We start from the raw sequence: 12559 nt of genomic DNA on the forward strand, positions 1-12559 counted from the left end.
CATTTTTCACATTTTGTTGCTTTTAAACAAACGAATGCAGGTGGAGTTTGTAAAATGTAGAGTGACATTTTGCTTTTATTTCAAAGGCCTCCATCTCCAACTTCCAGTGTTATTTTGTGTACGTTATTATTTTTTTGCTTCTCTCTCCAACTGGGAGTCCAACAGCCCCGCCCCGACCGACAGATAACATCGATTGATGGGGGAGACCACACATTCACACAAAAAGGTAGTGCCATAGTAATAATATTATTAGTACAAGTGTAGCTAAAAATATACTGGATTTGTGCAAAGCACGTCATAAAAGTGGGCAGAATAAGTTGAATAATAAAGTACAGGAAAAACATGTGTGAAGGCCATTAGCCTTCACACAATAAAAACGGTAATGGTGTAGAATAACATATGTGAAGGCCGTTAGCCTTCACAAAATTATTGAAATTTTGAGAATAAGGAAAGGAAAACAAGCCTGTCTCCTACTTTATAGCACAGTGTGTGATGCCATGGCAACAGCAAATCACAGGCATCTAATTTTTTATACATTTGATAACCCGGTGGTGTGGATAAAGACATGCACATGCCATGTTCATGTATTTCGGTCCAAATAATTCAGTTTTCTTATCAGCATTAGCTAGCCATCTTACTTTCTTCTCAGTGTAATGCCACTGTGGAAGAAAAAGTTGCAGGAAGTAAACACAACTGTTTATGAATTTTGTTGTAGTGTCACATCTTACAGCTCTCTTCATAGCCATGTAACATATCCTGTACGGTTATGACATGGACTAGCATCTTATCTATACAGACAGATTATGCTGGAGATATTGTCAGTTACCTGAGGTGAAGAAGTGCATGCATGCACCCACACAGCTGGCGTGCACTGTTGCCATGGTGACGGCCTGCTACCGCTGGTGAGCTACGACTATATAGCAAGCGTATGAGGAGCATTGTATGTATTCTATTTATCTGCAGTCTTCATTGGGGATAGGGACCCATTCCTGTGTGAATAGCAATCCATGAGTAATGGGCAACCCCCTCCCCACCTCCAAGTTTACAAGTGCCTATATATACCACATTGTGGTGCCATGTTCTTATATACACTGCAGCTTCTCTGCACCCAAGTTTTTTCATTAATGACTGTTAATTATGGAAGTGTATTACATCAGTGTCTTTTTTTTTCTGTTTGGAAATTTTTTTTTCGCCGTTTGCATTTTTGGGTAAAATAACTGTTTTCTGTTTTCCACAAATACAATACGCTCCCATGCACGTAAAATATTGACGGATTTTAAAGTTATAGAATAACCAGATTTTTGTTTAATTGCTTCAAGGCTTTTACACGCCAAAACATTGCCTTCGTGTGGTCTAAGAGTAAACTGCACTCTTTCGACCCACAATGCACTGTAACGAGATTGGTCGTTACCATTATGTGCAAAGGGGAGTCCGATGAACATACTGTTAAATACGATGATTGAAGCTATCAAAGAACTAAAACGTTATCGTCTTAGATTTTATTAAAAACTGTTATATGTAAGATTAGCTATACCCGTGCTAAATTTGATTGGTGTTCAAAGAAAGTTTTTTTCAGGAATTGAGATGGACTTGCCTGCTTAATGGTACATTCCTGTCCGTTGCCCAAATCGCTCTTTTTCTATCGAAGTAGCAGCCATGAGGTAGGACTCCCGTCGAAAGAAGACAATTATTTTATTTTAAACTGTCCAAAAACACAATTTTTGACACACTGCGCTTCTCAATCAAGACATAACATGTTACATTTAAGCGACACGGATTGTAACCTGCCCTCCAAATGCCCACCATGGCGTTTTTAACCGTGGCTTCGCGGCACACGATGTAGCCGAGGGAGAGGCCATGTTGTCAACCAGGCTAGCGGTTAGCAACATCAGCTAATGACGTGGAGCCTCCCAAGTCCACATTACAAATGCGACATATACATAATTTTCTCTTTTGATTCTAGGCGTGTGTTTTCTAATGTCTTCAATTATCTGTTATGTATGTGTCGTGCAGCATGCTCAGGCTCCAGAAGAGGCTCGCCGCTAGCGTGCTGCGCTGTGGCAAGAAGAAGGTCTGGCTTGACCCCAATGAGACCAACGAGATCGCCAATGCTAACTCTCGTAAGTTGACCCAAAATGTAACTATACCATAACCCAACCTTGCTATAGTAATCAGGCATAAAATGCCATCGTTCTTACCACTCACAAGCAGGCTTCGTCTTGAATGCAGATCCAAATGTACATACAACTAGAACTTCTTTAGTGCACCCTATAAAATGCGACTATGATGTGGTACTCATAGGTATTGCATGTTGTTGATCTCGCCACCAACAGTAATCGTGGATTGCCGTGTTGATATTCCTTTGTGATCTGAACTTCATTCCAAGTCAGAAGTTTTACATTGTCCCATATCTCCTGTCTTGCTTCCTCTGTGAATCGCTGTGATTTGACATCGTATGATGTTGAGCTGTGTGGCCGTGACTTTATTTTCCTCATCTAAAATTCCAACTGGGTCTGTCATATAAGGATAAATCTTTAGTGTGCCACTGCTGACATTTGACAAGAGAGGGCGCCTTTTTCCAAAGAGTCACAGTACAACTACTCACCTCGCCTCCTTTCTTTGTCCTTTCCAGGCCAGCAGGTGCGCAAGCTGGTGAAGGATGGTCTCATTATCCGCAAGCCCGTCACGGTCCACTCCAGGGCCCGCTGCCGCAAGAACACGCTGGCACGCCGCAAGGGCAGGCACATGGGCATCGGTAGGTTCCGTGCACCGCCCGCCGCAACCGGGAATTTCCACCGGGTCTTTTCCCTCACATTTTGCCTTCTCGTCTGCAGGTAAGAGAAAGGGTACCGCCAACGCCCGTATGCCCGAGAAGCTGATTTGGATGCGCCGTATGAGGATTCTGCGTCGCCTGTTGCGCCGCTACAGGGAGTCCAAGAAGATCGACAGGCACATGTAAGAAAAACTGGCGTTTTGACGATACAATTTGGAATGCTACACCAAATTGGAATGTAACAATGATTTGTTTTAATTTTTCTCAGGTATCACAGCTTGTATCTGAGGGCCAAGGGTAACGTGTTCAAGAACAAGCGTATCCTCATGGAGCACATTCACAAGCTGAAGGCCGACAAAGCTCGCAAGAAGCTCCTGGCGTACGTTTGCAACCTCACTTTGACGTCATTCTCCCTAGCTGACCAAAAATATCGACCTTTTTTCTCAAATTTATTATTATTTTTTTTTGCAGCGATCAAGCCGAGGCACGCCGTACCAAGACCAAGGAGGCCCGCAAACGCCGAGAGGAGCGCCTCCAGGCCAAGAAGGAGGAAATCATCAAGAACTTGTCCAAGGAGGAAGAGGGCAAAAAGTAATCGGGGTCCACCGCTCCTGTCTAAATGTGTGTATGGATCGCTGAAAATAAAAAGTGTTCATAAGGACATGGCACGCCTCGTCTACTTGACTTAACACAAACCTGGCAGGTCAAACAGTATCTGCAACCCCGGTGAAGATAAATGGCTGACACACATATTTATCATATGAAAAAAATAATGCACTATTATGCTTTAAATAAAGCAGAGGAAGTTTGACGATACGAGACCTTGTTTTCCTGCATGCGGCGTGTCTCGTCCGACTTCCTGTTTTCTTGCCGCCGCAGAGAACAACTTCCTCTTCTGTCTCACAAGAACAGACATGATGATGGAGGAAGGAGGGGGCGGGTGAATGATGCTTTGGCGAGGCCTCCTTTCTTTCTCGGTTTGTCTCTCCATTCCACAGAGTACTTCTCCATTATGTCACTGGAAAAAAAAAAAAAAAAAGGCAGGCATGCAGCATGCTTCCTGTCATGAAGGGCAAATAGAGAGTCGCTGTCACTTGAGCAGATACAAGACGCCACTTTTCCGTCTACTATTAATAATACGAAATTGAATAATGTGGAAATCCTGGTTTGACAGCAACACAATGATAAACACGGAAACCAAAAAAAACAACTTTTTAAACACGAATATTGTCATGTGACATCTAATTACTAATCACATCAGCTGTGTGAATGTCAATCACCTGTATGAAGGTGTGCGTGCATGAGGCATTGGGAAGGATACATGTCCGGGTTTTAAAAAAAGAAAAAAAAAAAAGGAAAAACGCCCAGGGAAAGAGGCTCTTCATCCCGTGACTTTTGTTGATGATGGCTTCTTGGGGTGGCTCATCCGCGATAACTCTGCTATGTTTAGCCAGCCTGTTGTCCAGCATCACTTGGTACATGGTGGACGATCATAGGTTTGTCTGGAGTCTGCATCAAGTTCTGCAAAAGATTTTTTTTTTCATTAACTTTTACAATCTTAATAGCTTTTGGAATTCAAATTTGTAGGTCTCTTAAATTTTGCCCTCCAAATGTGCTGATTTCTGAATGTTTTTCCAGTATGCTGACCTCTTACAAACCTCCCGCTCAGAAGAAAAGTTCCCCAAGTGTGCTTTGTAAAGGCTGCAGGTGAGTCAAGTTGCTTCTTTGTCTTTGTGTAATGCTGTAACTCGGAAAAAAAAGAAAGAACCTTTTAAATTGACAGTGAAGAAAATGCACAAGCATGAATTCATTGTGATTGTTGATCATTGTTTTCCCAAATTAAAATCAGATATCAATTCATAAAGGAATTGTTGCATTTGTGTCTCTACTTGCGTGCCCTCGCAGGAAACTGATTGATGAGGTGTTGAAGCGTTATTCTCAAACGTGGGAGAAGAACGAGGAGAGCTACCGGAATTTCACGTAAGACAAGCTGACTTGTGCAAACATATGCAAAAATGTGCGTGCATCGTAGCGTCACGCTCTGCTCATCTGACTAACGCTCACTGAGCCAGCTAAGACAATACACAGTACAACCAGAATGATCCATCTTCAAATACAGTAGCGTAGTAGGTCTAAGTGTTCCTGCAACTATTATTAGTAGTCACTTTGTTTCCTCGTCCCGTCAGGTCCAAGCTGAGCAGCTCGTGTCGAGGGTTCGAGAAAGCCATCATCACTCAGGCCAACACGCCCGTGGGAACCAAAATCGTCTACGATGCCGAAACGTCCAAGACGCTGCGAGTGACGCCGGCCATCTTCGAAACCTTCATCAAGGCATGACACACCGCTAACTAACTTTGGAATTTGCGGCTATTTTCTTAGCTCTGGACTTTTCCCAGGAGCATCCATTCTCCAACGTGACGTTCGACACGTGTGCCGTGGTGGGAAACGGCGGCATCCTGGTGGACAGCGGCTGCGGGAAAATGATTGACTCGGCTCGATTTGTGATGCGATGCAATCTACCGCCTCTGAGCGAAGAGTACGGCAAAGACGTGGGCGTCAGGACGGACCTCGTCACGGCCAACCCAAGCATCTTCAAAGAAAAGTCAGCATGGCGACCAAACTGGTTTAAAGTGGAAGTGTCCTGATGTCATTGTCCCTCCAGGTACAACTCGCTGTCGGGACGCCGGCGGGACTTGATGTCGAGACTCCAGAACTACGGCAAGTCCCTCATCCTCCTTCCCGCTTTCTCGTTCCCCACGAACACCAAAGTATCTCTGCGGGTGGCCTACACCCTGGAGGATTTCGCCAGCCCCTCTCGCGCCATCTTCTTCAACCCGGACTACCTGCGCAACCTCTCCCGTTTCTGGGCTGCCAAAGGCCTCAAGTCCAAGAGGCCCAGTACGGGCATCATGATGGCCAGCCTGGCCTTGGAGGTGTGCTCCGACGTGCACCTCTACGGCTTCTGGCCCTTCGCCAACCACCCGTACGGCCTCTACACGCTGACTAATCATTACTACGACGACGCCAAGGCCAAGCATTGGTTCCACGCCATGCCCGCCGAGTTCAACCTGTTGCTCAAGCTGCACAGTCGGGGCGTGCTCAGGCTTCACCTCGGACGCTGTCCAACTGACCAAAAGTAGTCTTCGGAACGGATAACTGATTTTTAGCTCAAAATGTAGGTTTATTCACTGTAATAATAAAATTGGAAATTAGAGACAATAGTTTTCAATCATTCATGTTACAAATTTAGATAGACGAATAAATATTCGTAAATATTACATTTAATCGGTGAAGAACTGGCGGGGGGAAAAAAGCAATGGGCCAGGTTTGGAGCCCTGGAGGATGCCATGCTGTCATTTGAGACAATCTCTGAAAAGAAGAGGTCAAGGCATATAGCGTGAATGAAAAATTATAGTGGGCTGAGATTAGGTCCAGAGGGATGCCCTTTTTTCTTTTGATATAACGTGAGGAGCCAGATAAAGTCCCCATAAATAGAAACGCCCTATTTTTGGGACAACATGGTCACAATGCCTTTATCCGTTTCCCACAAAGTTGTCAAAAGTTGTTTTGCGACTTTTATGTTGCTTAAGCGTTCCCCAGAGAGGCCGCCAGTCACTGGGAAGAAACCGGGCCCTGCAGCTGCACGTCCAATCGCATCCTGTTAAATGACCCAATCGGCTGGACGCTCCGTTGACCCCGCGCTAATTTTAGAGACACATTTTTTACGACGAGGACTCCTGAAGTCATCCTGTGACTCTCTGGTTAGTTGAATTCATCCAAATGTTTGCAAGTCTGTGATGTCCTAAAACGGGAGCGGAAGAGGAAAGTCTGATGGGGTGGAAGGTACGTTCATGGAGCTTACAGCTGGAGTCCATTACATTAGCTCATCCATTTTGACTCCGTTTGGTTTATTGAATATAAATTGTTATTTTTCTGGCTTTTTTTCTTTTCTTCTCGTTGCCATCGAGCTTCTGTTACTATTTCAGGTCCAGTCACTCAAAATGATAAATTGTGAAATGAAGCTTAGTGGAGGTGCGCCTATGTGCCTTTGCTATGAAGCACCTCCTCCTCCTCCCTCTCTTAAATTTGCACTTCCCCTCTTTACTGTTTCGTTTCCGCTCCGTGCCGTGAGAGACGGTTCCCCTCCATGCTCCTCCCCTGACTAGCGGTGGGGGTGTCACAGCGATCCAATGAGGCGCCTCTGGGCCTTTCCAAACATGTGTCCCCTGGAGGCTAATTAGGTTTAGGGCACTCATGTTACCGCCTGCCTTCTTGTGCCAAGGGGGGGATTTTTTTTGGGGGGGGGTGGAGACCTTGAGAAGCAGCAGCTTTTAAGCTTCTGGGACGACGCTGAAGACTGTTGGTTTTTTTTGTGTGTCCGGTGAGGAAGACATCGCATGGACGTACTTTGCATGATAAGTGAAATCGAGGGGAAAGTTTAAAGGTGAGGTAGATAAGGGAGAGAAGAAGGGAGAGGTAGAGGGAGGTGTGGCTCAGGCTATAGTAGGAAATATGACAGCACTTGAATATTGGCCCAGAGGTGGAACGCTCGGCGTTCGGTACGATCAGACATTAAAGCACACGCTGGATCAAAGAGGAGAAGACAACCAGGATAGGTTTACTCGCGAGGAGAACGATAGAGAAAGGAAACTCAGTTACAATCTCCATCAATTCTAAGTAAGTAAGTAAGTACTCCTCTTTTTCATGTTTTGGTTGCCCTGGTTACAGAGGCATTTGGACCTGTTGCAACGCTGCCTATCTAAGGAACGTAGTGTGGTGTGATTTAGCGTTTAATTGTCGACCCGTGACCCCAGGACTGGTTTGTAGAGTCTGTCCTGTTTCCTCAACCGGCTGTCTTCTCCATGGTTGGCTGACTCGTCCTCGACGGTGATCCGATAACTCGAAGCACGTTGGATGCCGCTTTCCTGTGGAACAATGCAACTAAACCTTTGCTAAGGTTATCTTCTTGGTAAACTAACACAACACACAATAATAATGAATAACTAGTCCTAAACACTTCAACACACTTTAAGTAAATGTGAGGTAACTTGTATGCAGTTGCTGAAACAAACATTGAGTAACTGTAAGCAAAACAGTACCGATCAACAACAATCTTTGAGTCAAAGCTACACTTTAAATAAAATGAAAGAAGTTCAAGTTCACCAAAGCAGACCAGTTTATCGCAACAATCTTTGAATGAAAGCTACACTTTTAAATAAAAGGAAGTGCCGGTGCAAAGGAGCTCTGCTCATTGCTAGTGAAGACCTCTTCCAGAAACAAAACAGAGAGAGAGAAGGACAGGAAGGATACATCAAACTGATTGGGGGTCAAAGCACATCCCTGGAAGAAGTAAGTTAAAAGAAAAGGAGTTCAACTCATAAAATATAAGGCTCCAGTTCTGGCAGGCCAAAAATTCACCGCTAAATTTTTCCAACACTCGGCGATGTCTTCCCCAGCTGAAATGAGAGAGAAACAGCAAGCCGGCATGGCTCCGGGCATGTCCTTTGTGATCGTCCTGCTCTGCTTTGGCAGCCTGCTGTCCACCATCACCTGGTACTTGATTGAAGATGAAAGGTACGTGTCTCCTTGGACTAGTCATCACTTCGGTTCCTTTTTCTAATGTGTTTTTATTTTTAATTTGATGGAGCTCTCGAAAAGGTCACAGATCAAATATGATACAAGTGAAGGAAACTTTAGTTCATCCTGCCGATTTTTAGTCCAACTGTCGTAATCGCAGTTTGAAATCATTGATTGAATCGGCAATCTTTTCCTCCAAGTCTCAACAAACACGGAACCAAATTACTTATCGTCATCAAGCATCAGCCTGTTATCTAGCACATGAGATTTTTTTCTGCATGGCAGTCAAATAAAAAGTATTATTTCCTCATCAGTACCAACACACTGAACCTGTTCTAGGCCTTTATCATCACTCTTTTGCTTTCACAAAATGCTGCAAAAATATCAGAAAACATGTTGAGACACGATTGCGGTAAGAGAAAATCTCCACACAGATTGAAACGATATGACTGTAGAGAAAGGAATTCTATTAAGGAGCTACACCCTTTTGGACTATCATGCCAATATTGAGTCCTTGCGGGAGCATATTTTTAGGCAACTTTATAACTCTGGCCGCAGTTTGGAATGTTTATGAAATAATACGCGGGACGACAAAGGCTAACAAACAGATAAAAAGTTGAATTAGTGGCACGCTCATAATTTCCTAAAACCGAATAAAACAATCGAACGTTTGCGTTGTGCAGGTGGTAAAAAACACGATTGCGTGATTGCAGCTTACGTGACACAATAGCCCAACTATCTGGTGACTGTTTACACAGCATATTGTGTTCCAGTCCAAAGTAGACTTGCCAGAGTGGACTGTAACGTGAGCATTGACAAAATTAGGGACACAATGAATGTTTTTAAAAAGCTTTCAAGCTGAACCTTGAGCTCAAAGGTGCATCTTAATTGGATAGGATTATTCCATCCATATATTGACACACCAAAAGCAAAGGTCAATAGAGTGCACTTTAAATGCATTTCAGAGGAACATAACAATAATTATTATTTATTATATTGGAACTGGTTGTAAAATATTGCATTATTTAAATAAATTTCATATAAAATATTTATTGTATTGAAGTATGTTGGTTTAAAACAAATTATACATTACAAGAAATGCTGCTTTGTGTTTCCCCAGTCTGGTGGGTGCTTACAAACCACCACGTCAGAAGAAAAATCCGCCTGAGCCCTCTGCGTTTTGTAAAGGCTGCAAGTGAGCGCATACACTCGCACAAGTGGCTTTAATGTTCTCGCCGTGATTCATATTTTTTTTCTGGTGTACATTTACTCGTTTGTCACAGGGAACTGATTGATAATGTGTTGAAGCGTCATTCTATAAACTGGAAGAAGAACGAGACCAACTACCAAGCGTTTACGTAAGGCAAACTGGTGGGAAGCAGAAATCCCAAATATGTGCTGGAATCAAAGAAAGCTGTGAGAAAAAAAGTTTTTTTTCCATCTCGCAGCTCCAAGCTGAGCAGATCATGTCGAGGCTACGAGAGGGCCATCATCACGCAGGCAAACACGCCTGTGGGAACCAAGATTCAATACGATGGCGAAATAAACAGGATCCTGCAGGTGACGCCAAACATCTTTAAGACCTTCATAAAGGTAAGCAGCACATTGCATATCTTTGAGAATTATGAGATAAAATGAAGGTCAGGGTTTTCAGGGGAAATGTAGGTCAATTTGGATTGTGTGTGGCACATTATTTCATTCTATTTTATTTTGATAAATTGTTTTAGTTCTTTGAGTTTGCATCCAGGACCTAGATTAGCTCATATATTTGTCTGCTTTAACTAAACTTATGATTGTCCAACTTAAAACATAGTTTCCCAACTAGTATTTCAAATAGTACATAATTCATTCCCACACAATTGCATCAACAGGTGGCGACTATCACTACATGCAAAAGGCTAGTAAGTTAACCAGTATAAGCTAGTTTGTGATTGGGTTGACGATAGTGTTAGAGCATTACTGCCGTTTTTGTTATTAAAAAAACATTTTTTTTAACTTACCACGATGTCTTGATGTTGGTGCAACGGACAACACCTGCACCTGGCGAGCAGCGCTGTTGTTATTTTTGCTGTGAATCGCGCGAGAACTCGCCCCCAAGCGTGAATCGCGCGAGAACTTGGTCAAGCGACCATTAATCAACGCCAATAAATAATATATTAATTTTGATCTAATCTTTGCTAGTGAACTAAAATATATTTTAGTATTGTCTTTATTTAATCAACAATTTTTGTCTCATTTTTTATTAGTCAACGAAAATGCATAGTGATTTGATTTATCCAAGTTATTTTTTATTAATTAAGTCTCATCTAGTTTAGTTTTGAACGGTGAAAAATATGACAAATATATTTTCGTCTAGTTTTTAATTAATATAAGTAATACTACAAATGATGGACCGGTAACATTTTGAAAATTGTCCACCTCGTATGTGACCCAATGCACAAATCATATATACAAAAGTGTTGAAATCTGGTGACGTCATTTCATTCTTACCTTGATATGTGTCGACTTGTAGGAGCATCCGTTCGCCAACAGGTCGTTCGACACCTGCGCCGTGGTGGGCAACGGAGGCATCTTGATGGACAGTGGCTGCGGGAAAACGATCGACTCGGCCCAGTACGTGATAAGGTGCAATCTACCGCCTTTGAACGATGAATACAGCCAACATGTGGGCCTCAAGACTGACCTCGTCACGGCCAACCCGAGCATCCTTAAAGAAAAGTAAGCATATCTTTGGAATTCAGATTTATCAAGTGCAGTGGGCAGATTTGTGATCCTTCTCCCCCACAGGTACGAGTCTCTGGTGGGACGACGGCGGAGTTTTGCCGAGAGACTCCAGAACTACGGCAAGGCCTTGATCCTCCTTCCCGCCTTCTCCTTCAACATCAACACGGGGCTGTCATTCAGGGCGGCCTATACCATGGACGACTTCGACAGCACCACTCAGGCCGTCTTCCTCAACCCGGAATATCTGCGCAACCTAGCCAATTTCTGGAAGGGCAACGGCCTCAAGTCCGTCCGGCTCAGCACGGGCATTATGATGGCCAGCTTGGCTCTGGAGGCCTGCTCCAACGTGCACCTGTACGGCTTCTGGCCCTTCAGCAACCACCCGCACGGCCTCTACACGCTGACCAATCATTACTACGACGACAAGAAGGTCAACGCCAAGTTCCACGCCATGCCCGTTGAGTTTGAAATGCTGCTCAAGCTGCACAGCCAGGGCGTCCTCAAGCTTCACCTCGGGGATTGTCCAAGCGATAAAAAGCTGTGACTCATTTGCACTGGAGAAAACATTGAAGATTTTTCAAACCCAAAAAACTGAGCTATTGTTTTTAAAAGCCACATTGAGGCATTTGAAGGAACTCACACAGTGCAATTAGATTTTTTTTTTTCAAAAGGAATGAGAAATCTGTCATCCCTTCATGGAAAGATTCTTCCAGATCTTCTCATCCAGGAACTGTCAGATGCTCGTTTTTGATTTTTAAATGCGGATTTTACTCAATTGACTTGGGGGACACAACTGTGAATTGAGCATTTTGGGTAAGGATTGGGGGCTTTTGTTGTTCTATGATATGGTTCCTATCGTTCGCTCACATTGATTGTTATTCATGTTGAACCCGCACAAACTGGAGGTACTTGTTGAGAACATTAATAAGAAAGAAATGAGCAAAAGTGCTGACGTGCAAATAAATAAGCAAACGTTTTTTTCTAGATGCACTGAGAAGAAGACATTCTGGTCTTTTGAAGGCAACTTCATTGGAGGTTAACATGTTCGTGACTGATTAACATCAGAATAAAAATATAGTCATGTTGAAAATAAAACCTTTGCTGTCAGCTGTTGTCTAGTTTCGGCAAATAAGTCGGGTTTTTTTTCAGGTTTCTCACATTCATACAAGTGTAAAAAATTACTAATTTAACATAAATTGTTTCGTGAACTAAACAATTAAATAAACAAAATATATATATTTTAAAAAAAATCTAATCTGGGAGGGAGGAGTCTATCAAAGTAATGTAAACAATATTGAAAAAAGAATCCCAATCACTTGCTTTCTTTGGCATTTATTTTTCTTAAGAAAATAATCCTTTTTATAACATGCATCTCAAATATACCCAATACAGAATGTAAAAAAAAAAAAAAAAGGTTTGCAAACAAATTGACTTGCATGTATTTTGAAAGGCATAGGAAAACACACATTTGTAACAGTGACAAAA

At 43.0% G+C, this 12559-nt stretch overlaps 3 protein-coding genes and 1 long non-coding RNA gene across 13 annotated transcripts; 3 read left to right on the forward strand and 1 right to left on the reverse strand.

The window, feature by feature from the left end:
- Nucleotides 1-79: 79 nt before the first annotated feature.
- On the reverse strand, nucleotides 80-10438 carry LOC147044346 (uncharacterized). 2 transcript variants are annotated; one of them, XR_015068405.1, is made up of 5 exons: nucleotides 10351-10438; nucleotides 4421-4514; nucleotides 4054-4294; nucleotides 2606-3791; nucleotides 80-2513 (listed from the first exon to the last, which is right to left on the reverse strand). It is a non-coding gene; the product is annotated as an uncharacterized LOC147044346 (long non-coding RNA). The 2 variants fall into 2 exon arrangements; XR_015068404.1 differs by having other exon boundaries at nucleotides 80-3791.
- On the forward strand, nucleotides 1606-3436 carry rpl19 (ribosomal protein L19). Its single transcript, XM_085932890.1, has 6 exons — nucleotides 1606-1661; nucleotides 2014-2120; nucleotides 2633-2755; nucleotides 2835-2955; nucleotides 3042-3152; nucleotides 3245-3436. The coding sequence occupies exons 1-6, from the start codon at nucleotides 1657-1659 to the stop codon at nucleotides 3366-3368; spliced, it is 591 nt and encodes a 196-aa protein (XP_085789016.1). The 5' UTR covers nucleotides 1606-1656; the 3' UTR covers nucleotides 3369-3436.
- On the forward strand, nucleotides 3626-6006 carry LOC147044348 (alpha-2,8-sialyltransferase 8E-like). Its single transcript, XM_085932889.1, has 6 exons — nucleotides 3626-4269; nucleotides 4412-4480; nucleotides 4679-4753; nucleotides 4960-5104; nucleotides 5170-5375; nucleotides 5436-6006. Exons 1-6 carry the CDS (start codon nucleotides 4175-4177, stop codon nucleotides 5911-5913), a joined length of 1068 nt encoding a protein of 355 aa, XP_085789015.1. The 5' UTR covers nucleotides 3626-4174; the 3' UTR covers nucleotides 5914-6006.
- Nucleotides 7084-12169, forward strand: LOC147044349 (alpha-2,8-sialyltransferase 8E-like). 9 transcript variants are annotated; one of them, XM_085932885.1, is made up of 9 exons: nucleotides 7084-7458; nucleotides 7588-7742; nucleotides 7996-8122; nucleotides 8230-8347; nucleotides 9471-9545; nucleotides 9634-9708; nucleotides 9799-9943; nucleotides 10863-11068; nucleotides 11138-12169. In XM_085932885.1, exons 4-9 carry the CDS (start codon nucleotides 8235-8237, stop codon nucleotides 11616-11618), a joined length of 1095 nt encoding a protein of 364 aa, XP_085789011.1. In that variant the 5' UTR covers nucleotides 7084-7458; nucleotides 7588-7742; nucleotides 7996-8122; nucleotides 8230-8234; the 3' UTR covers nucleotides 11619-12169. The 9 variants fall into 9 exon arrangements, with proteins under 9 accessions (XP_085789011.1, XP_085789012.1, XP_085789010.1 ...); XM_085932886.1 differs by having other exon boundaries at nucleotides 7588-7730; XM_085932884.1 differs by having other exon boundaries at nucleotides 7588-8122.
- Nucleotides 12170-12559: the final 390 nt, after the last annotated feature.

The sequence above is a fragment of the Syngnathus leptorhynchus genome, chromosome 16 (genome assembly GCF_054491065.1).
Source record: "Syngnathus leptorhynchus isolate UIUO chromosome 16, UIUO_Slep, whole genome shotgun sequence".
In the NCBI taxonomy this organism is placed as follows: domain Eukaryota; kingdom Metazoa; phylum Chordata; class Actinopteri; order Syngnathiformes; family Syngnathidae; genus Syngnathus; species Syngnathus leptorhynchus.